Genomic DNA, 25618 nt, shown 5'->3' on the forward strand with positions numbered 1-25618 from the left:
TTTTTCCCCCTCACTGGAGAACCGGCGAAGTGCAGTGTGGATTTTGTTTGCCTTCCTCACAGCAGTTGGGAGGCCTGATGTGGGGGTTAGGTCTTATTGTTTTCATGTTACTCACAGCTTTGGCTGTACCTGTATTTTTTCCCATGGCTAGTGGGGTCAGTTCATGCCATGTGGGACAGAGATGAGGGGGAGTTAATGGAGTAGGGAAGGGGAGGCCTCAGGGTAGCTGTTGTTGGGGGTTGCCCTGGCTGGACAGATCTGGAACCTGCACTTGACTGCTAGTGCTAATTTGAGGCGAGTTCTTTTATTTTGGATTTGGTTTATAAAGCCACAGCCTCCACTTCTATCCATGTGTGTTGCTGTGGATGTGGAACCAATGAGACACAGACACCATAATATGGCAAATAAAGAGGCCACAACGTTATCCAAAACTGTTCCCTAACTGGGATAACTACCCCAGACTGTCCAGTAGCCTTCTTCCAGTGTGGTTCTCAATGGACACAAATGGCCTGAGTGGATTATAAACCAGAGGGTGGGTCTGAAGGCCATGCCCCCTCTCTACCCTGAGGCCTGCCAACATATCCTGATTAGAAGTCAGACCCCCAACCAGCTCCTCTCTGCCACACCAGGTATAGGGGAGATGAGGGGAGGGGACCTACAAGCTTTGAGATATAGAGGTATAGCCCTTCACCATGCCTTGTTGTGCTCAGGACCAATGTCCAAACAGAGAACTCCTTGGACCATTACAGAGAACTCATTAGACCATTTCTAATCCACCAACTACTTTGGCAACCTGCCAAAGTTGTGACAATGGAAATTTAACACCCTCCCCCCACCCCCCAAAACCAGACTTCCAGAATGCCAGATGGAAGGTGAAAAAACCCACACAGTTGTTTTCCAATTTCCAATATGGGAAAAAATCCTTTCCAGACCCCAAACCTGGAGCTCCGCCTACTCCCCAGCTTCACCAGGGATCCAGCAACTAGTTTAAGGATGGGGCAGAAACAAGGAGTTCACAAACTCTACCAAACTCCCTAACACTCTACCACTAGCAAATGAGCCCCCAACACCACCCCAACCACCTAATGGCAGCAGCAGTAGGCAGGACAGGCTCCAGATTCAAGGCTCTAGATGCAGCATGTGACACCCCCTGCCCCTCCCCTTCCAATCACCACACTATGAACAGAAGGAAGGAAGGGGGAAGAAACATCCCCCCTACATTGTATGCAAAAGGGTGGGGGGTAGAGGTAGGAGAAGGGAGAGGGAGCACATGCTCCCAATTGAGATCTCTTCCTTATGGCCCTAAAAGGTATATGCACTACTCCTTGTCCATCAAAGCCACACCCTAGCCAGCCAAGTGAGCATTTGTGCACATCTGTGTCAGAGTAAAACTACAGTATTGCAAAATTTCTGTTCCCAAAATTTAAAGAGTACAAGAGTGGGAAAATATGAATGTATGCAAAATAAAATACTTTAAAATCAGTTAAAATTAACTGTAACTATTCTAGGATTGTTGATGATGATGTTCTTCTGATGTCCTCTCTTGGGAGCAAAAGTTTATACAGGAACTTTTAAGTCAAGGGATAAAATAATGTGTCCCATAAGGACAAAATATACTTCTCCTGATCCTGCTTTATTGTGATACTAGTATCTTGCCCTTTAATTTAACTTTCCAATAGATGTGATCAGTAAAAAGTGCCTATATTATAAATAGTTGATTAATCTTGTGCATGAAAGGCCCATTAAAAGTAACTTGCAATCTGTTAAAACCCAAACGATACAATGTTTCTTCACATAAAAAGGTAGGAGTGACACAACCCTCCCTACAATAACCTTGCAGCCTCTACCCACAACTTCCTTTTGGGTTGTGACCCCCACTGTTACAACACTGTGAAATTTCAAATGTAAACATCTGAAACCATAAAATTGACTATTTTTAAAATCTTCTGACAATGAAATTGGTAGGGCCCTACCCATTGTTTAACAATGGAAATGGAATTGTGAGAGACAATGGAGATTGTTTTATGTCACCAAATCTTAGTAGTTCTGTGCCATTGAGTAACAAACCTGTTCCTATATCCAGGATTGTAATTAAACACACCTCATACCATTCTTGCAAGACCAAAGCGTGATATATAAATACATAATTATTATTTTAGTATCTGAGCAGAGATGAAATGTAAATCTCCTAAGTGGTCATATCACTCTGCATTTATTTAGGGACGTTCTCCCGCCTCCCCACCCCGAAACCAGATTTGTTAGCTTCTCTGTAATGTCTAATTTAACAGATGTGACCTCATCTGTTAAAGGATTATAACACTAGAAGGAAGTTATGTATAATTTATTAAAATACCCCTGCAGGAAGACTACAGGCTACATTTGATATACTGGAATACTTGATGGTTGCATTGAAAGCTCCCAGATGAACCCTACAGCATCTCAGTAAAATGGGCAGATGAAAATGATTGCCCTTTATGTAATGTTTACTGTGTCGTATTAGTTAGTGCCTCACAGCTGAATAATATTTATGTTAACAGTTCGTTTTCAGCTTTGCATATTGGCCTCCTGCTGGTATAGAGTTGATGTGTAATTTTAAGGGGGATCAAAATGATATTATTTTGATTGAAACAGAGGAAAGGTTCTTCCAACCTGAGAAAAGAACAGAAGTACTTGTGGTGCCTTAGAGACTAACAAATTTATTTGGGCATAAGCTTTCGTGAGCTACAGCTCACTTCATTGGATGCATGCAGTGGAAAAAATAACTGAGAAAGAGACTCAGTATATCATATCTATCCAATTTACAGTGCTGGTTTTTTTTCTCACTATCACTTCTGTGCCGTTGTTTGCTATATGCCTGATATCTCCCTCCCTTCTCATATCTATGTGAACATCACTGTCCTCAACTCAATGGGATATATTCCTTGTGTGGGGCAGTCTGCCCTTTTCCCCCAAGGAAACTAACCATTCCCATCCTCAACAGAAGTGAGAAGGACGAGACCCAAAATACAAAATAGCTCCTGTATATGTTAACAGATACCCTAGCCACGAGACCATGTAACTTTCCTTCGTATCTTATGGTAGTCAGCTTCTCTGCAGTTAGCTAGTCTTTCACTTAGATCCTGATTCATGCGTTAAGAACTGAGAATTAAATTCTGAGAAGTCACAAATGTGTAAAGTTTTTCTATATACAGAGTTCCAGTGTGAAGAACTTTGTTAAATTTGGCTGAATACCAAAAATAACTCCATAAAAAAGTACAGTAGTATTTAAAATCAAGTCATATATTTGGAATCAATAATAATAATAATTAATAATAAAGTCTAACGGGTTTTCTCACCAAAAGAACTCTGTCATGAAAGTACTGAGCTCAAGGCATATCTTTTGGTTGTTCATTTGCCATAAACCTTTCTGATTAGCAGGTTTAATCCTGAAGATAAAGAGAGGCAGCATGATCCATTTGGAATCAGGAGACCTGATTTCTGTTTGTGGTTCACCCACTGGCTTGCTGAATTGGGCAATTCACTTGATCTTTGTGGGTCTTCTTCCTTTACAATCCTTTGAGAGTTTAGATTGTAAGTTCTTTGTGGCAGGGGATGTCTCTTTCCAGGTGTATTACAGTATTTAACACCATGGTTTTAATCTCAGTTGGGGTCTTGAGATGCTACCATAAGGCTAGAAGTGGAGAAAGCCTTTGAAAATTCTGTCCTGTAAAACACACACTAATTCTGTGCATTCAAGCATTCCCAACTGTTTTGGGAGCAATCATGACTATATGGCTCATGAGACAATCCAAAGATACATTAGATGGGTAGGAAGGAGGAAAAGGGTATAAACTTTGTTGCTTCAGGGCCTCTATTAATCACTAGCTGATGGGCAGGTGTCTTATGGCCCCGTTTTTCATAATTGTTCTTTACTTGGTTTCTGCCACCATCTCTATAGCATATGGTGCTGCTCACTGCTGGAGGCAGGATACTGGACTGGATGGTCGACCAATCTGATAGGGAATAACAATTGTACTGGTTCTGTTGGGTTCAAAATATATGAATGTTTCAATCAAGACTTTATCATTGCTAAAACACTACTTTACTTTACATATGAAAATACACCAAACCTGTTCCTCTCCTGTCATAGATCAATACAAAAGAGAGACATAGTAAAACAGAATATCAGCTTAGGCCACAAAGTAAAATGAAGATCTATTAAATCTTCCATGGGGAAATGAAATGTAATTCATACTGTGTTATCTGTGTTAAAAATCATTGCATTTTTCACTCAAAATATCCCCCTATTCACTAGCATAGTTCATATTGCACTGTGCATTTGGATAGTGCAATTTGAGAGTGGCTGTTTCCATATTATGTAAAACACTCATAGGATCAATTTAATCATCATTGCCTTCTTGAAGTACTTTCTTCTGTACTCATCTACAAATGCTGACTTTCAAAGGATGAGATACAAAGAGACAATAAAATGGTTAGGAAAGCAAAAACAATCTGTTAATGAGGTGAGATTCTTTTGAATTTTATTCTCCATCCTATTTGTTAGTAAATACTAAGTAGGAGCAAAATCTTTTTAGATTTTGTATAGCTTTTCCCCATCTTACAAAGCAGTTTTTGAAATCCAGTTAGTCACTGTGTTGTATCAGGGATCAATAGGGCTAAAATAATGATGATGATAAATTTGTGCTTCTATAGTATTTTTCATCTAAGCATCCCAAAGCGCTTCCTATACTGAAAGTTTCACAGCAGCCCTGTAAGAAGGGTAAGGGATACTTTACACAACGTTTAAATATCACCATCTCTGAAACGAAATTTGGCATTTGTTTAACAGTTCACAGCAATGCTACACAACAGTTTATAAAGAAACTATAAAAGAATACTCTCTCCATTTGAAACTTCAGGAGGAACTGAGATCTGGAAACTGTAACTACTAGAATTAAAATTTGGCCAAGACACAAGAGTGTTATACCAAAAGTGCCAAAGAATCTTTAATGACCAAAAGTGGTCAGGACTAGAAGTGGACAAAATATTTTTGGTTAATGGCGTATTCACCAAAAAAATGCAGATTTGGTCGACCCAAACTATTCACAAATTTGTTTTAAGTTCACTAAATGGTTACAACTGAACTAAAAATATCAACATGTTTCAGAAATGTCTAAATAGAATGTTTTGTTTCAACCCAACTTGAAAATGTTCATTTTGATTTTGGTTATTTTGACAAAAGCAAAACAGCTGGGAGGAGGCAGCTGCCTCCTTAGCCCCATCATTGGGAACCTTGCCAGGGATGTGGGAGGATTGGGATCAGATTCCCCCTCTGCCTAATGTGGAGAAGGGATTGGAACATGGTGTCTCACTTTGCAGGAAAGTGCCTTAACCACTGGACTATGGGATATTCTGATGTGGATCTTTCTCAATCTGTCCTCTTGAAGCTGATCCACTTTTTATAAATAATAAAATGGTCATTGGAGCATAGATTTGATGTTGATAGAGAGCGAGAGAGAGCAGACTCTGGGCTCTCATTGCAAGTGCTGCCTGGGAATAGGGAGACAGGCCAGAAGCTGGGAGGCCTGCATAGCAGGAGAAGACTCGGGAACAAAAGGGAGGCCCAAGGGAGTGCCCTGTGGTCACATACAAGGGGCAGGGAGCTGGGAAAGACCCAGGAGTGTCTTCAGAGTTTTGTTAAGCCCTGGGTGGATGGACATTGTTTGTTGTTTCAGAGTAACAGCCGTGTTAGTCTGTATTCGCAAAAAGAAAAGGAGTACTTGTGGCACCTTAGAGACTAACCAATTGTAGCTCACGAAAGCTTATGCTCAAATAAATTGGTTAGTCACTAAGGTGCCACAAGTACTCCTTTTCTTTTATTGTTTGTTGTATTGTTTCATTTGAGCTTCTGAACTCTAGTAAGGGACTCTGGCCCTCCAGTCTGAGGGACAGCTGAGACAAACAAAGATCCTGGAGTCATGAAAGATGGTGGAGCCCGAACCTTTTGAGTTATAGTATTGAACTTTATTTTGTCATTTGAGGTGTCCATTTTAATAAATTACTGTGTGATGTGGGTGTTTATTAGCCTAAGATAATGTTGGAGAAGTATTCCTGAGGACCTCTGAGAAGGAAGAACAGAGGCTGAGGGGCCAGCAGGGCCACTCCATGCCAGGAGTGGGTGCTCTGACATGGCGACAGCGTGCCATTTACATGTAGTATTAATCAAAAAGACTGTTGCTGTTCTGAACTCAGACACAGAAATGTAATATTTCTGTTTCCTCTCATTTTATTAATGGCTTTTTGTCCCGAGAGAAACAAAGAAATAATTCAATCTAATTTAAATAAAAAAAACATGCAGATAATTATAATTTAAATAAAAGCATGGACAACTAGTAGGTTTTTGTGTCAGGGAAGATATTTGTGTTAAATGAAATGTAAGAGCAAAGATTGTTTATACGTAATCCATAATAAACTTGGAGAAAAGCAGTTATCTGCTGCTTTATCTTGTACACATCAGTAATTTTGTGTGTGCGCTCACGTTTAATACAACCAAATAGAAGATTTTTTTAGGAATAAAGAAAATAAGATAGATGACTGTCCTGGAAAGCTGTGACTCTGGAAAAGATTCAGGGTCGTGGTGGATAACTAACTGAACATGAGCTCACAGTGTGATGCTGTGATTAAGAGGACTAATGCTATTCCATATAAAGAGGTCATCATTAGGAGCAGGGAGGCAGTATTACCTCTGAATACAAAATTAGTGAGACCATTAATGGGATAAATACCACATCCAGTCCTGATGTGCACACTTCAAAAAGGATATTTCAAAAGGTTCAGAAAAGAGCTACAGTAATGGTTCAAATGATGGAAAACATGTTAACTGTGAGAGAGTAAAGAAACTCAATTTATTTAATTACATAAGAACATGAAGTTGCATTCCTGACCATCATGGCTAATAATCATTGATAGCTCTATCCTCCATGGACTTATCTAATTCTTTTTTGAACTCAGTTATACTTTTTGGCCTTCACAACATCATTTGACAATGAGTTCCACAGGTTGACTGTGTATTGTGTGAAGAAGTACTTCCGTATGTGAGTTTTAAACCTGCTGCCTATTAATTTCATTGGGTGTTATATGAAGGGATTAAAAAAAATTCCTATTCATTTTCCCAACACCATTCATGATTTTACAGACCTCTATCATATACCCTTAATCATCTCTTTTCTAAGCTAAACAGTCGGAGTCTCTTTAGTTTCTCCTCATATGGAAGCTGTTCCATACCCCAATCATTTTGTTAACCTTCTTTGCACTTTTTCCAATTCTAATATACATTTTCTGAATGGGACAACCAGAACAGCATGTTGTGTTAAAGGTGTGGGCATATCATGCCACTCTCTTATTATCTATACCTTTCCTAAGGTTTCCTAACACAGTTAGCTTTTTTGACTGCCATTGCACATTGAGAAGATGTTTTCAGAGAACTATCCATGATGACTCCAAGATCTCTTTCTCAAGTGGTAACAGCTAATTTAGATGTCATCTGTTTTGTATGCATAGTTGGGATTATTTTTCCAGTGTGTGTTACTTTGCTCTTATCAACATTGAATTTCATCTGCCATTTTGTCTCCCAGTCACCCAATTTTGTAACTTTGTAACTCTTTGTAATCAGCTTTGGACTTAACTGTTTTGAGTAATTTTGTATTGTCTGCAAACTTTGCCACCTCACTATTCACTCCCTGTTTCAGACCATTTTATGAATATTTAGTTTAATAATGAGTAGGTTAAGAGGTAACTTGATCATTGAGAGAAAATTTCTGCTAGTAGAGAAGTCTTTAACCTAACAGACAAATGCATAATAAGATCCCATAGATAGAAGGTGAAGCTAGATAAATTCAAACTCTAAATACAGTGCAAGTCTCTAACAGTGAGGGTGATTCACTGGGTTGAGATGGATTCTACATCACAAGAAATCTTTAAAACACGATTGGATTCAAATCCCGGTGAAATATAATTTTGGTATGGGAAAATTAAGTTTTTGTAGAGTATATGTTATTTCCAGTTTGTATTTCTTGTTGTACTAATTATTTAGACTGTATCCAGTCAGAAAAGACGTTTGTACATTCAAAATGGATAATTTTATTCCCAAAAGTCCATTTAAGTGAACCGTTATTCAATTTAAGTGCATAAATACTGGCTTTCATATGAATATATAGTTTTTTGCAGGCATAATGAATGGTTGCCTATTTTTTTCTGGTGTATTCTGAAACTACCTTATCATGCTGTGGTTAAAGGAAACGTCCAAACATATACTTGTGAATATTCAGGGAAAGTCATAGTAGTTTTTGTTTTGTTTTTTTTTAAACTCTTCTAGCTAAGAAGAAACCAAAACTCTTAAACAAGTTTGATAAGACCATTAAAGCTGAACTGAATGCTGCAGAAAAGCTACGTAAAAAGGTAGGTTTGAATTCTGTTTCTCCTGGTGCGGTGAACTATGGCTACAAACAAACAGGCATCAAGATAATAGGGATAATGAATTTTATATTTGTTTCTGTTTTTCTCTAACCAGGCATTCAGCACACATTTGTGATTGTACTTCAATGTTCATTTTAGCTTGGTCATCACCTTTCATCCTTTCGGGTCATAATGTATGTTCTTTCATATCTGTCATAGGCACTCACAGTGTTTTATAAAATTTACATCTTAACCACTTACTGAATTTTGTATTTTTTTTAAATGTTCACATCTTTGTCTCTAAGTGCATATACAAAATATTTATTTTAAAAAATTATCAGGCCCTGGTCAATGGATATATGGACTTTCTATATCCACCTGTAAAAATAAATATACTCCTCTATCTCTTCAGGCAGAAACCTGAGTGAACAGACTAGTTTTTACAAATCGTCCTGAACATCAATAAATTCTGGCTCTGTCTTACTAATGGGTACACAAAGCTCCAACCTCTCTACTCACATGTTCAAATTGAATCACTGCAACAAAAGCACACCAGCTGAGCTCAACTGTCTTTAAAGTGATTAAGGAGATAGCAAATTCTTCAAATAAATAGGATCATATAAGGACTGATAATACTACAGCTTGTTAATATAAATGCCCAGCAAAACAAGAGAGATATAAATATATGCACAAGATGGAAATACCGTATGAATAACAAAATTCAGTGTTCATTATTTGTAAAACCTGGGGAAAAAAACAAACCAAAACCAAACAACCAACACCCCCCACACACACATACACACCCCCTCCCCCCCCCACACACACACACATAACAAACACCCATAACCTATATTGGTCATGCAGGGCATCAAATGTTAAAATGACTAAGTAGATATATAAGTGAGAACATAAGCTATGAGTATTGGGGACTAATATATCCTAAACTGCAAAAATATGCAATAGTTTGATGTGTAACCAGATAGCCTTATTTTTTCCCCCAAGTATTGCTATTAGACCATGTCATTTTTTTCCATTAATGCAATAGTAAAGAGCTCACTAAGCCAGTCTGTGTAGGAGGGAGGAATTGCAGATTTCTATTTTCTGAGATAACTCTTCTGGACACTGCTGCAATCCATTTCTTAATGTTAACTGGTAATACCAATCCAGCACCTCTCCAATACACAAGCTTAGAGAATGAAAAATAGCAACACTTAAAAATTTGAGAGAGCACTGAATATGGGGTTGAAGAACACATGCATTTTTGACAGGTATAGAGGATGTGTTAAAGGTTGGCATGGGGCTGTTTGCATCTTCAACAATCTAGCTTTAAACATTCTGGAGTCCTATAATACCTGTTTAATATCTTGTCTAGAAGAATCACAAGTATAAAGAACTTGAAGTATCCTTCATGTTAAGCCAGATATCCTCCCAGTTTTCTGTTGTGACAATAAGGCTAAGCTTTTTCCCCTGTTTTACTCCGAGACTGAGATTGAGAGGTAATAGCCACCTATAAGTAATTCCTACAAAGTGGCTTTTGTTTCCAAATTTCTTAACATGTTCCTAGAGGTGAGAGTTGAAAGAGACCTATTGTCCCCCATCCTTGCATGAATCCTTGAGCATAGCTGCTGAAAGAAGGAACTGTGAGACTGCGGTAGCCGATATTGCATATATAATCGAAGAAGGCCAGTCTATTGTCTTGTATTGTATCTTTCATTATTGTTAATCTTTTTTCTCTTCAAATTGTTTTAAGCATAGTGCTGGCTTTGATCCTGAGGCCTGGGCTATTCTATAGTGGTACAAGAGGAGAATTAGTAAGATGAGACACTGTAATCAACATGGTGCAGGAGGCTCCATGGAGATGCAAAGATTGGATTTTTCCTTAAGTGTGTGGGTAGTCTCTTAAGGATATAAAATAAGAAAGGGAACCAAATGGCATAGCTATGCTTTTTTCAGTCTCAAACCAGGCCAGTGTGTATACAGAGCTACTAGAGGGCATCCACCTTCCAGTAGGATGCATTTGGAATGGTAGATAATCGATCCAGTTGCCTAGGATTTTTTAGGAGAGTGGCAAGCAAAGTTATTTTATATAAATTGCATGAAAAGCCTATTTTTTCAAGCAAAGGAGAGACCTTGAAAGGCAATAAGCGAATGATATAAGTCTGTCTTGTGCAGATATTCATTTTGGCTATTTCTATTCCTCTGCAGTAAGAACAGAGGGAGGAGACACCACATCTCTACATTCTTGGAAATTTCGATTAGGATAAATCTTAACGCCTAAATAAGTTATTTCCTTGCATTTTTCAAATGGAAAATGCTGAAACTGAGAAAGATCTGTTCTCTTGGATAGATCCATTGCTTGTGATTTATTCCAGTTAATGCAAAAACCAGAGATCTTTCCAAAAATATCAACTGCATTCAATAAAGAGGGGATTGATGAGGATGTCTGATTTAAAGCTTGTTAGAATTGCTTAATATGATTATTTATATCTATCGGTTCAAAGATGGCATTCCTGTCCTCTTGTAATAAGGAAGAAATATTGTTGGCTAGATCCAATCTAAGTCTTCTGGCAAATAGTTGACTTGCTTTATTTCCCTATTCATAATATCTTTATTTGACCCTGTTGAGTGAAAATTCAATGAATGCTGGATAAGCATTCATTATATTTATATTTGTCATTGATTAGAGAACATGGAAGGTTTTCATTATTTGGGTCAATCTTATACTTTCTCAGCAACTCATCTGTTTCCTTGTCCAGAAAGTCTAGTAATTTGAATGTTTCTCTCTCCTTTCAGAGGCATACTTTATGCATTCACCCCTTACAGTAGCATTCAGAGCTTCCCAGAAGATGGTGTCTGAGGGAGCTTCTTTCTTGTATGACTTCAGAAATGACTGTATCAACTGCAGAACAAAACTTTGCATCTTTTAGTAGCAGAGTCCACCTAGGAGATTTTAATGATGCGCAACCAGTGTTTGTGATAAATATAATTGGAGCATGATTACTAAAAACACACTTGTTGTATGATGATTCTCCATTTACAATTACATTAGAAACCTATCAGTTAGCCAAGTTTTAATCCATTTAATGTGTGCCATGTTAATTTTATATCTTTCTAGTTTTTTAATCAAAATGTCATGTGGTAGCAACTCAAATACCTTACAGGAGTCTAACTATATTATATCAACACAATTACTTTTATCAACCAAACTTGTAATCTCATAAAAATTTTGATTGGCATTAATTATATTAACCTCCTTTAATTCTTTATTAATAGAGTTCCATATTATCCAGTATATTGCCCAGGATGGATGTCAGATAGGATAACCCGGTAATTATAGACGTGTTTACCCTTTTTGAATATTGGCACAACATTAGCTTTCCTCCAGTCTTCTGGAACTTCCCTGGCATTCCAAGACTTGTTGAAAATCACCATTATTGATCTAACGAGCTCCTCAGCCAGCTCTTTAAAACTCTTGGATGCAAGTTATCTGGACCTGCTGATTTAAAAATTGCTAACTTTAATAGCTGCTGTTTAACAACCTCCTGTGATACTAGTGGAACAGAAAGTGTTATCATATGATATTGCTACATTACTACAGATCACATAACTTCTGTTTTTCCCCCAATTACAAAACAGAAATATTTCTTTCTTTCTCTTCTGCATTATTATTGTTGTACTATTTCCATCTAGTAATGGGCCAATACCATTGTTAAGATTATTTTTGTTACTAATATACTTAAAAAACTTCTCCTTAGTGTTCTTAACTCAGTTGGCCATAGATTTTTCCTTGAGTCCCTTTGCTTCCCTTATCACTTTTCTACAGTTCCTGGCTTCTGATTTATGTTCATTACTTTCAATTTCCCCTTTCTTCCATTGGTTATATATATAGATATAGATATAAATATAAATCATTTTTTATAGATGCTTTCACTCTCCCCCCTAAACCAGGCCATTTTTTTAACCAATATGACCTTTTTCCTGAAATGTGGGATTGTGGCTTTTGAGGCATCTAGTAAATGTTCTTAAACAATTCCCAATTATTCAATTTTTTCTGATTAAATTCTTCCTCACAGCTGATTTGGCTCATAATTGTTTTCAGCTTTATGAAATTGACCCTTTTAAAGCGCCAGTATATATAACTGGTCTGGACTTTATTCTGTTTGCACATTATAAATGTGGTCAAGTCATGATCACTTGTACCCAAGTTACCATTAATTTTTAGTTCTGTGATCGGTTCCTCTTTATTAGACAGGGTCTAATATAGAATTTCCCTGTATTCTGCTGCAACACTTTTTGAGTTAGGAAATTATAATATTTAGAAATTCCAGGTAGACTTCAGTACTGTCAGCATGAGACTTCCAGTATATGTCACCCAAATTGAAGTGCCCCAGCTTCTCTCCCCCTCCGCTTACCCGCCAAGAAGGGGAGAAATTGGAATACTCAAGTACAATCCTATCCATCTGTGCCAGGGCCAAAGTTGAGTCAATCACATCAAAGGTTGCTGATATAAAAGAATCCGCCTGAACATCTGATCGCTGTCCATTTTTGGGAAGAAGTTTCCAGCCAGCAAAACTTCTGTGGACTCCGTCCCATACCCAGATTCAGTGTAGAGGAAGCAATTGAATCTGAAGACTCCAAATGATCCCAAAATTCCATTGTCATTGTCTTCTCAATGAACTTATGTAAAGATGCAGGTTAGAGACAGGGCGACAGTTAGTAAGATTCTCAACATCAGGAGATGGATTCATGAGTACCAGCCTAATGACTGCTCTTTTGGGTGAAGCTGCCACCTTGTCTTCTGTGAAGGGTTAAGGGTTAGTATATCACACTAAATAATCAACAGACTTGTTTACTGGATGTATGGTATATACATTTCTTATTTATGTCTGAAACCACTTTGGGTTGGATCCATCTCTCTGGGTATACCAATGAAATATGTTCATTCCCTAACAGGAGCAGAAGTGAGACATCACTTCAAATGAGAGACGGTGATGTTCAGCTCACAATACAGCAGTAATTCTTATTCTTATCATCATAATCCTTAAAACTAGATCACGTGGGACTGGATCATAGTTGTCATGTCAATCATTATATATAGTCAACCAAGAGGGGCTATTGTCTATGTGGTCATTGAAGTTGCCCATTGCAAAAAAGCCTAGATTACTTGGGCAAGGCAAAACCTTGGTCAACTCAGCTCTACTGAAGTGAAAATTCTAGCTACAGTCAGCTATTTCTAGTACTGCATTTTAAATTCCTTGATTAACTGCTTCTGACCAAATTTACTTTTTAAGGTGTAATGTGATTTGCCTTAGTGTCTAGTATTTTACAGTACAATTTTAATCCATCTAAGTTTTTTTCAGCCATTGTAAGACCAAGCAAAACAATTGGTTTTAACCAAAAGCAGCTAATTATGTTGAGCTATATGTATTCATAAAAATGCATTTCTCTGGAATAAGCAGGCAATCTGGTCAGATAGTGTGTAAGAGAAAAACCTCTAAATTAACCATATGAAATATTTTTCTGCTTTGTTTTATGGAATCGGTGGTACTGGTCATATTACACCATTTATCCCTCAGGGTTCTGTAAGTGTTTTGCTACAAGATACAGAAAATATTTAGTATAAATATCTTCCTTTCAGGGAAAAGTTGAAGAAGCTGTGAAGGCCTTTGAAATATTAGTGAGCAAATATCCACAGAGTCCACGAGCAAGATATGGGAAAGCACAGGTACCAGTGAAACTGTTGTAAATGGAAAAATAATATTCAGAGGTTACCTAATAATATAGTACTGTGTACAAAACAGACTTTCTGTATTCTATACAGTGATCCCAGTTTTTAAGTTAAAACCCCCGCTTATCTATTTCAAGCATCCTCTCCCTGAAAATAAAGACACTGGAAAACAAGCTCTGACTTCATAATAATTTAGTTCCTTGATACAGTAACTCCAAAACAGAAATAATCATTTTATTTTCATAAAGCATGAAGGAATCACAGGAACAGGTGTAATAAAAATCTGTTTGAACTCATATTAATCAAGATAAGCCAAGTGAAACCATCATAGTTGCTCTGTGCTACAAGGAAGGAAGTTGCTCTGTGCTACAATTAATGAGGCATTTGAACTGGAGTCACTATCCATTTTCACTCGGTAAATAACAGTTATGCTAAAACCAAAGTCCCAACTACTAAAAAAAAATCTAGTGCATAGACATTGGTACACAGTGGACCAAATTCTCTGGTCACGTAAACAGATGAAATTCCATTGATGTCAAAGGAGCTACAACCTTTTACACCAGCAGAACATTTGGCCCCATTTGTGCGATGGTGCTTCAGTTAAGGACAGATTTCTTTATTAAACAGTGCTTTTCATATTTCCCTTCTTTATGAATTAACCCCTTCCACAGAGCTGTAATTTAATGCTTGCAAACGTTTTAAACAGTAACTCCTCATAGTATAATAGAATGCCGTAAATGTGTGTAGCACTATTCTCACAGTCTCACAGAGCTTAACAGTCAGAAAAGAACAAGACTCCATAACACTAAATAAAGTATTAACAAAATGCCACACTCAAATGGTAGTTCTCTTGCTGCTGAAGCAGTCCGCTGGCCAACAGGAGGAGGGTTCAACTGGTATCAAATGTCTGTGGAAGCATTACAGAAGAATTAAAATGGAAACCAATAGCAGCCTGCATTTCAGTGGGGACTTTGGATGAAGCTGGTACAAGTGTGAGAGGAAGGTGATTTTAATACTTATCCCCATTGCACTTAGATTAAAGCTGCAGTTGTAAAAAAAAAAAAAGAGAGTTTTTTTTAAGAGAGCAGTTTTGGCACAACTTCAATCAAAGTGATTTTTTTGTGTGTGTGAGAGAGAGATAAGTACTGGGCCAAATTTTGCCCGCAGCTAAAGCCATTTTGTTACCCCACTGAGTTGTCCAGGTGTAAATGGGAACAGAAGTCTAACAGCTCAGGAAGCAGAGAGCAGTGTTGGTGTTAAATGCCATTTCTGCTATTTACCATTCTGGGGCTAGCCAGAGGCTGCTCTAATGTACTCTAACAGGAACAACTCCCTGTAAGCTGTTCCACTGGCAGAGGATTGTCCAGAGTTCTGGCGCTGGCATGTGCCTCTCCTCACCCCCAAAGCACCCCTTACACTGAGAGCAGGGGGTATGAAACCAGCTATGCTGACTTTTTGACATCCAAGGTTTCCTTCAAAATGTTGGGAACGTCAGTTGCCCTTTTAAGACAGTTTTAATATCACTTTGGACCACTTCAGTGTAGCAGTATGATTCTGAAAGGGGCTGAGGATCAGGCTCTAATATCACAATTAGCACTCTTTTCTCAGGCATGCATAAGTAATTTCTTATACGTCCATCTCTGGTTTTGGCAGCCTTGTATTCTACCTATAGAATTTGTAATCAGGGGCTAGGTGGCATTAACTTTCTACTTCTGTATGCTTTAAGTAACTGATGGAACTCCTATTGATTTCAGTGGAGGATAGGGACCTTTGAAAGCAGTTGGACAATCACGGTGCGCGCTGAAGTACTACGGATCATTCCCAGGACTGCCATAACATAATTTTATTTATAAGACACTGTTACTTTTAACAGGGTATTTGAACCAGTAAAACCCTACTCATATTCACTGTCTCTTATCACTAACTAAGGGCTCGGTCTGCAATGAAGAGCAGAGATGAAATCCTGGACCACAGAGGATAATAGGAATATTATTATTATTATTATTCCTCCCACTGAAGTCAATGGGAGCTTTGCCAGCGACTTCAAGGAGGCCAGGATTTCACCCTAAGAGTGTCCTCACTCCTGCATTATGAAGGCACCATTGACTTCATACAATACATAAGAACTGGCCAGATTCTAATAGATAGATGGGGCTTGTTTTTTTTCTTGTTCTGAAAATTGTAAAGGTGTGGATGTTCCTCTCCCCAGATTTCTGCAACAGCAGTTGTTGTTATGGTATTATCCCAAAAGTACAAGCAATTTCTATGTTGATTTCTTGGCCTGGCTGAGACCATATCAGAATTGCTATATTGTAGTGGTAATATCTTACATAGATGTAGTGCCTTTCATCCTCAGAGATCTCAGAGCTCTTTCCAAATGATATGTGATGTGATATGTATCACTGAGATTTGATATATGTTAGTATCTTACCTCAGATTATACGATGGCAGCTGTTCATTCCTACTATATTTTTTCCATAAACATCCTTCCCCATCCTGCATCCTAGAAAATAAGCCAGTTTCTTAGAGGGTATTCCATCAAGAAAAAATAAATTATTCCTAACTATTGATTTCTGAGTTTGTCTCTGGGACAAACTGCTCAAATGTTTGGCCGATGTGACCATGTTGCTTGGTATTTTCCCATTTCAGTTTCAGAATAGTGAGCCTGAGCCAATCAGTCATGATGTGCTGAATTGATTGTATAAACAAAGAAGTTCATTGAACATTGCAAACTTTAAAAAAAACCCTGTAGGTAAAGAGTTGCTAGGTATTAACTACTGACAGCAACAATATGCAGCTAATGCGATTGAAACATTTTAATTAATGCCAGTGTAGCCGATAAAACATTGAATCCAGATTGATTGACCTACATATGTTTCCATTACTGAAGTGCTTGTGATACACAAAAGCACCTACCTCGTCATGCTAATTAGCAAAACATGAATGAAACACAGGACAATAAAAATAGGAGACATTCGGAAGGGGTCATAGAACACTACTAATTTGACTGAGCATAGAAAGCATATAAATTAATATCCACACTTTTAAAATTAAGTATGTGAGATCAGTCTAGCTCTGTTTCACTACTGAATACTCAGGAGCAAAATATATGCAGACAATGGAGAGAGGTTCCATGCTAGCGGTGAAATCTTGGTTCTCTTGAAGTCCATGGGAATTTTGTCATGGTCTGCGAAGGAGTGAGGATTTCATCCTTCATGTCAATATGCATCTAAGTCTGCTTTCAAACTTGAAAAACAAAATGAGGTTCATGGAACATTCCTAGTAGAATTTATCAGCTACTGTAGGATGAAGTGGGGGAGACAGGAAATAATTTTTGCGAGGTAAGAGAAAAAACTAGGTAAAGGGAAGAGTGAGAGTGTATGAGTGCGAGGTATAAATGGAAGAGGTAAGGGTGAAAAGCACGATGAATAGGGAGAAGCAGGTTGGGGTCCAGAAGGGTTCCAATGGTGGAAGAAGAACTGAATGGAGGCTGGGAGGACAGCAAACAAAGGGGAAAATATCCAGAGTTCTCATACTGTCAGAAGGCTGAGAAGGTTGCTTTCCTGGCTGTTTCCCCCTCATTGGGAGAGGAGAGAGAACTCACCCAGCAGAGGGGCAGGAAGGGGATCTAGAAGGCCTTACCTTGCAACCTTGGCTATGGCTGGTGCTGGCTGCTTTGAGGGAGGAGTCCTGAGAGTCTGGGAATTGTCATGGTCTGCCACTCCGCCCCCACACAGGCTTCTCCTGGCTGCAGCTGCTGTGAGGTTGGAGTGGAGTGGAGGGGAGAAAGTGATGGGGTCCAATGCTCTGAGCGTTTTCCCAAGCCTTATAGAACCAATCTTCTCATTCACATGCTGATAAGGTGTAGCAATTTGTTTTTAAATAACACAAGATTTATTGTTATTGTTATATGCCACAAGCTACCAGAAAATTATTGAGCACCTGGTAAATTATGGTATCACTTTAACAATAGCTCAGGTATCGTTCAGCTCCCAGGGCGGCTGCTTCTCTGACTTTCTCATGAGCCAATGTCTGGAGAATTTAGAAAATTAGGCGTTCTCCACTGACAGCTCTGATTTGTATAAAACATATTTCTTCTATATTGTCTTTTTAAAGCAGAAATTCTGATTTCAACTATTATCACCCACAAAGTTTTTAGAATTTGATATGATGCATTGCATTAGCATGTTACCTTTGAAAAATACAACATGACAAATTTTCAGTTGGAATAAACTCAGTGACTTCAGTGAAGTTACATGAACCAAAAATTTGGCTCCAAATCTATATATATTAGCAAATGGTCTATGCTGATACACCTTCTGATATAAGAATGCTGTTTCATCTCATTCACACGAATGCCTGTCAAGAAGAGAATGTGGAAGTAAGAATCTGCTGTAGGTGAACAAAGTGCCTTGTACTTATATGCAGGTATATTTTCTCATACATATGATGACAAATATTTCCAAGGGATATGTGAATGCTGGATATAAATCCACCTTGCCAGAGTGCACAAGCAACTAGAGTTCTGCTCCAAGCTCACACCAAAATTGCCTGCACTTGAAGACACTTGTTAAATTTGACACATTAATGAGGAATGATACAGTTTTGCCTTTACCCAAAATAATTTTTTTAAACTCCCAACTACATGATGATTTGTTATGTATAACAATTTTGTGATTCCACCTAGTGTGAGGATGACTTAGCTGAGAAGATAAGAAGCAATGAAATACTGCAAAAAGCCATCAATACGTTTGAGGAGGTGGCTAGCCTGCCAGACGTCCCTGCTGATCTGGTAAAATTGAGCCTGAAACGACAAGCAGACAGGCAGCAATTTCTTGGTAAGATTTAAATATCAATAAGGTTCAATAAGGATAAGTGCAGGGTCCTGCACTTAGGACGGAAGAACCCAATGCACAGCTACAGACTAGGGACCGAATGGCTAGGCAGCAGTTCTGCAGAAAAGGACCTAGGGGTGACAGTGGACGAGAAGCTGGATATGAGTCAGCAGTGTGCCCTTGTTGCCAAGAAGGCCAATGGCATTTTGGGATGTATAAGTAGGGGCATAGCGAGCAGATCGAGGGACGTGATCGTCCCATTCTATTCGACATTGGTGAGGCCTCATCTGGAGTATTGTGTCCAGTTTTGGGCCCCACACTACAAGAAGGATGTGGATAAATTGGAGAGAGTCCAGCGAAGGGCAACAAAAATGATTAGGGGTCTGGAACACATGAGTTATGAGGAGAGGCTGAGGGAACTGGGATTGGTTAGTCTGCAGAAGGGAAGAATGAGGGGGGATTTGATAGCTGCTTTCAGCTACCTGAGAGGTGGTTCCAGAGAGGATGGTTCTAGACTATTCTCAGTGGTAGAAGAGGAGAGGACAAGGAGTAATGGTCTCAAGTTGCAGTGGGGGAGGTTTAGGTTGGATATTAGGAAAAACTTTTTCACTAGGAGGGTGGTGAAACACTGGAATGCGTTACCTAGGGAGGTGGTAGAATCTCCTTCCTTAGAAGTTTTTAAGGTCAGGCTTGACAAAGCCCTGGCTGGGATGATTTAACTGGGGATTGGTCCTGCTTTGAGCAGGGGGTTGGACTAGATGACCTCCTGAGGTCCCTTCCAACCCTGATATTCTATGATTCTATGATTCTATGAAATATGGCTTATGTGTATGACTTAAATGTGCAGAATTTATGGGGAAGATTTTCAAATGTGCTTAAGGGAAGGAGAAACACGGACCAGTTCCATTCATTTTCAATGGGATTTGTATACCCAAGTCCCTTACATACTTTTGAAAAATCTCCCCCTAAAATGCTGTTAGTTATCACTTATTTAGATTACAGTAATGCTTAGAGGGCCAAGAATTGGGCCACATTTTGCTAGGTGATGTGCCTATAGTGAATGACAGTCCTTGACTCATAAAGTTTACAATCTATACAGACAGAGGTAGGAGAAGGAAGTTTTTCTAGGCTTATTTTCAGAGGGTGTAACTGAGGCAAGGAAAGATTAAGTGCTTACACATGATCATGCAGGGAACCTGCAACAGAACAACCTTGGGTATGTCACTTCACCTCTTTTTCTCAGTTTTACTATCTGTAAAATTGGAATAATGATGCTTATCTTCACTTTGTAAAGTGCTTTGAGATCTACTGATGAAAAGCACTGTACAATAGTTAGGTGTTGTTGCTATTGTTGTTCTCCTGAGTCCCAGTCTGGTGCCTTTAGCGACTGTCCTTCCTCCCTGGATGTTTGGGAAAGTGCTGTTTCTCAAAATCAGACCGTCATTTTTAATGCATATTTTGAGGTTTTAAAAATCTATTTTGAAGCTGTTAATGTACTGTTAAGAGACTGTAATTAGTGAGTATAATTCTGTCGACAAGAAATCTCATATTTATTATTGTTCACAAGCTTTCTGTCAGTTTTATTTGTTTAGTTTTATTTATTTAAACTGTTCTATTAACATAATTTACACTTGTTGCTATTGAAACTCTTTCTAAGAAGCAGAAAGTTAAGTATTATGCCACCAGTGAGGTATTCTGTATCTCAGCTGTGTGGTTTGCTAGATCTCATGGGTTAAAGCACGACATGAAAACGGTCTTAAACAACCAATCAGTTGGCTGACAAAAAATCACTTGTCTTTAGTGGTGTTGCAGCCATGTTGGCCACAGGATTTTAGAGAGACAAGGTGGGTAAGTTAATATATTTTATTGGACTAAACTTCTGTTGGTGAAAGAGGCCAGCTTTGGGACTCTTATACCTGAAGAAGAACGCTGTGTAAGCACCAAAGCTGTCTTTCACCAACAGAAGTTGATACAATAAAAGATAGTACCTCACCTACCTTGTCACTCAAAAATCACTTGTTTATTTAATGGATAGGGTCTTGCACTGGGGTGGAGTACAACTGTATTCAGTACATTCATGGATAATTTAGGGCTACTTCTAGATTGTCTAATACAGATGGTATCTTGTACAGTTTTCCTTGTATATTTCTGTGTCTAGGTTTTTATGAAGTAGCCCATCACCATGGTATCTGAATTCTTACATGCTTTTTTGTAAGTTGGTCATACTTTTCAGCTAATAACTTTAGCTTAGAATTCTATCTTCATTGCAGAACAATGGAAGCTTAATCATTACAGTCATGAAAAGCATCTGCCCCATACTCTGAACTGCATAAAATAAACTTTAAAATTAGGGCTGTCGATTAATCATAGTTAACTCATGTGATTAACTAAAAAAAATTAATTGAGATTAATTGCAGTTTTAATTGCACTGTTAAACGATAGACTACGAATTGAAATTTACTAAATATTTTGGATGTTTTTCTACATTTTCAAATATATTAATTTCAATTGCAACACAAAATTCAAAGTATACAGTGCTCACTTTATATTATGATTTTTTACTACAAATATTTGAACTGTAAAAATGGTGAAAGAAATAGTATTTTGCAAGTCACCTCATAGAAGTACTGTGGTGCAATCTCTTTATTGTGAAAGTTGAACTTACAAATATATAATTATGGACAAAAAATAACTGCACTCAAATACAAAATAATGTAACCTTTAGAGCTTACAAGTCCATTCAGTCCTATTTCTTGTTCAGCCAATCACTCAGACAAACAAGCTTGTTTACATTTATGGGAGATAATGCTGCCCTCTTTTTATTTACAGTGTCACCTGAAAGTGAGAGAGGCATTCGCTTGGCACTTTTGTAGCCGGCATTGCAAGACGTTTATGTTCCAAATATGCTGAACATTCGTATGCCCCTTCATGCTTCAGTCACCATTCCAGAGGACATACTTCCATGCTGATAGAAAAGGAGTACTTGTGGCACCTTAGAGACTAACAAATTAATTTGAGCATAAGCTTTCGTGAGCTACAGCTCACTTCATTGGATGCATACTGTGGAAAATACAGTGAGCAGATTTTATACACACAGAGAACATGAAACAATGGGTGTTACCATACACACTGTAATGAGTGATCAGGTAAGGTGAGCTATTACCAGCAGGAGAGAAAAAAAAATTATTATTGTAGTGATAATCAAGGTGTGCCATTTCCAGCTGTAGACAAGAACGTGTGAGGAACAGTGGTGGTGGGGGGGAATAAACATGGGGAAATAATTTTACTTTGTTTAATGTCACATCCACTTCCTTCTTTATTCAAGCCTAATTTAATGCTGTCCAGTTTGCAAATTAATTCCAATTCAGCAGTCTCTCGTTGGAGTCTGTTTTTGAAGTTTTTTTGTTGAAGAATTGCCACTTTTAGGTCTGTAATCGAGTGACCAGAGAGATTGAAGTATTCTCTGACTGGTTTTTGAATGTTATAATTCTTGACATCTGATTTGTGTCCATTTATTTTTTTATGTAAAGACTGTCTGCTTTGGCCAATGTACATGGCAGAGGGGCATTGCTGGCACATGATGGCATATACCACATTGGTAGATGCGCAGGTGAACAAGCATCTGATAGTGTGGCTGATGTGATTAGGCCCTATGATGGTGTCCCCTGAATAGATATGTAGACACAGTTGGCAACAGGCTTTGTTGCAAGGATAGGTTCCTGGGTTAGTGTTTTTGTTGTGTGGTGTGTGGTTGCTGGTGAGTATTTGCTTCATGTTGAGGGGCTGTCTGTAAGCAGGGACTGGCCTGTCTCCCAAGATCTGTGAGAGTGATGGGTCGTCCTTCAGGCCATCCATAGCTTCAGAAACAACTAGGACATCGTAATCAAAAAGGCTGACAAAGGAGGTGCTGTTGTCATGAATAGGTAAGAATGTGAACAAGAGGCTGCTAGGCAGCTCTCTAACACCACATTCTACAAGCCATTACCCTCTGATCCCACTGAGAGTTACCAAAAGAAACAACACCATCTGCTCAAGAAACTCCCTGAAAAAGCACAAGAACAAATCGGCACAGACACACCCCTAGAATAAAGACTGGGAGTTTGTGTCATTACACAAAGTAAAACTATTTCCCCATGTTTATTTCCCCCACACACACACTGTTCCTCACACATTCTTGTCTACAGCTGGAAATGGCCCACCTTGATTATCACTACAAAAGGTTTTTTTCCCTCTCCTGCTGGTAATAGCTCACTTTACCTGATCACTCTTGTTACAGTGTGTATGGTAACACCCATTGTTTCATGTTCTCTGTGTATATAACATCTGCTCACTGTATTTTCCACTGAATGCATCCGATGAAGTGAGCTGTAGCTCATGAAAGCTTATGCTCAAATTAATTTGTTAGTCTCTAAGGTGCCCCAAGTACTCCTTTTTCTTTTTGCGGATACAGACTAACACGGATGCTACTCTGAAACCTTCCATGCTGATGACACTCATTAAAAAATAATGTGTTAATTAAATTTGTGACTGAACTCCTTGGGGAGATTTGACAAAACGCAAAGAAGTTACCAATGTGAGATTTCTAAAGATAGGGACGGCACTCGACCCAAGGTTTAAGAATCTGAAGTGCCTTCCAAAATCTGAGAAGGACGAGGTGTGGAGCATGTTTTCAGAAGTCTTAAAAGAGCAACACTCCGATGCAGAAACTACAGAACCTGAACCACCAAAAAGAAAAATCAACCTCCTGGTGGCATCTGACTCAGATGATGAAAATGAACATGCATTGGTCTGCACTGCTTTGGATCGTTATTGAGCAGAACCCGTCATCAGCATGGACACATGTCTTCTGGAATGGTGGTTGAAGCACAAAGGGACAGGGCCATCCTTAGGCATACTCAGCATACTCAGCTGCGTAGGGCACCGTAAAATTTGGGGCACACCTAGATATTAGTGTCCACCCTCCCACCTCTTCCTATCCCTGTTCTGACCCTTCCTGCAGGCTCCCACAGTTTGCTGCTGCAGCCTGGTGAGTCTTCCTCCAGAAGACAGGTTTCAGAGTAACAGCCGTGTTAGTCTGTATTCGCAAAAAGAAAAGGAGTGCTTGTGGCACCTTAGAGACTAACCAATTTATTTGAGCATAAGCTTTCGTGAGCTACAGCTCACTTCATTGGATGCATACTGTGGAAACTGCAGAAGACATTATATACACAGAGACCATGAAACAATACCTCCTCCCACCCCACTCTCCTGCTGCTAATAGCCCATCCAAAGTGACCACTCTCTTTACAATGTGTATGATAATCAAGGTGGGCCATTTCCAGCACAAATACAGGTTTTCTCACCCCCCCCTTCCAAAAACCACACGCACAAACTCACTCTTGTGTGTGTGGTTTTTGGAAGGGGGGGTGAGAAAACCTGTATTTGTGCTGGAAATGGCCCACCTTGATTATCATACACATTGTAAGGAGAGTGATCACTTTAGATAAGCTATTACCAGCAGGAGAGTGGGGTGGGAGGAGGTATTGTTTCATGGTCTCTGTGTATATAATGCACAGTATGCATCCACAGTATGCATCCGATGAAGTGAGCTGTAGCTCACGAAAGCTTATGCTCAAATAAATTGGTTAGTCTCTAAGGTGCCACAAGTACTCCTTTTCTTCCTCCAGAAGGGATCTAGTAACTTAAAAGTGGAAAAGCCTGCCAGACCTGTTAGCACAACACTGAAACTGTTAAAGAGCCATTCAAGTGGTAATGAAGCCATTTAACAGGCATTTGCCAACCCTCAGGTATATACTGCCAGTTTCTGAATTTACTGACAAAAAACAGTTGTGCATTACTGTAATATTTACTCAGAACATGTTAGTCTACAGGACCTTAGTTTAAAATTTGCTTTAAAAATATTTCATTAGTGTATTGCTGAAGATGATAAAATCACATATCGAAAAAATCCTTGCATTTTTGATTTTTAGATGCACAATCTGAGTATTCATCTTAGCCTTAAATGCTTAGATCTTCAGACATATAGTTTTTTTTAAATAAATCCTTCAAAATACACATTTTAATTTGAATTACGAAAGTACAAAAAACTTGCTTCCAAAGTCTTCCTGTCCTTTCTGTCCATCCCTTTCGCTGGACAAACGGGTTTCCCTTGCTTTACTTCTGACTGTTTGATGAACTAGTTTTAAGAGAGTTTTCTAGCAAAATCAGTATCTTAGTAAGATATAAAATCGTTTGTTATGCCTAAAATCTTTGGAAACATATTTTTTAAAGTTGGTGAAATTTCATAAACATGTCTATTGTTACGGAGATCACACAAAGTAAATTAGTGTTCCCTTTTTCTAAAAGCAATGAACATTGTTACGAACACACTAAATCTCTGTGACTGATTAATTTAAAATAATGTCTTTGTTTCAGTGAGTTAAATATGTAATAATCTGGAATGATTACTTTATGAAGGCTTAAGAGTACATTAAAAATATAAAATCAGCTGAGAAATACTGATTAAGACAAATGTAAAGCAGAGAAGAGCTATATCATGTATTCCCTAATATTTAATGTTGTATTCATTAGGACAGCTGACTTGCCCTTACTACATAGTTTTTGCAAATAAATCTCTGACAAA

At 38.5% G+C, this 25618-nt stretch overlaps 1 protein-coding gene across 8 annotated transcripts in view; it reads left to right on the top strand.

Moving 5' to 3' along the window:
- The window catches only part of ASPH (aspartate beta-hydroxylase), a 203488-nt gene that overhangs the window by 128694 nt on the left and 49176 nt on the right, over nt 1–25618 (top strand). For all 8 annotated transcript variants that reach the window (XM_084619332.1, XM_084619338.1, XM_084619339.1 and 5 more), the window contains 3 exons: nt 8354–8436; nt 14072–14158; nt 18849–18999. In XM_084619332.1, the coding sequence (XP_084475458.1) occupies nt 8354–8436; nt 14072–14158; nt 18849–18999 (321 nt within the window). The remainder of the gene's footprint in view (nt 1–8353; nt 8437–14071; nt 14159–18848; nt 19000–25618) is intronic.

This window comes from Lepidochelys olivacea, assembly GCF_965140295.1.
Source record: "Lepidochelys olivacea isolate rLepOli2 genome assembly, chromosome: 2".
Taxonomy (NCBI): domain Eukaryota; kingdom Metazoa; phylum Chordata; order Testudines; family Cheloniidae; genus Lepidochelys; species Lepidochelys olivacea.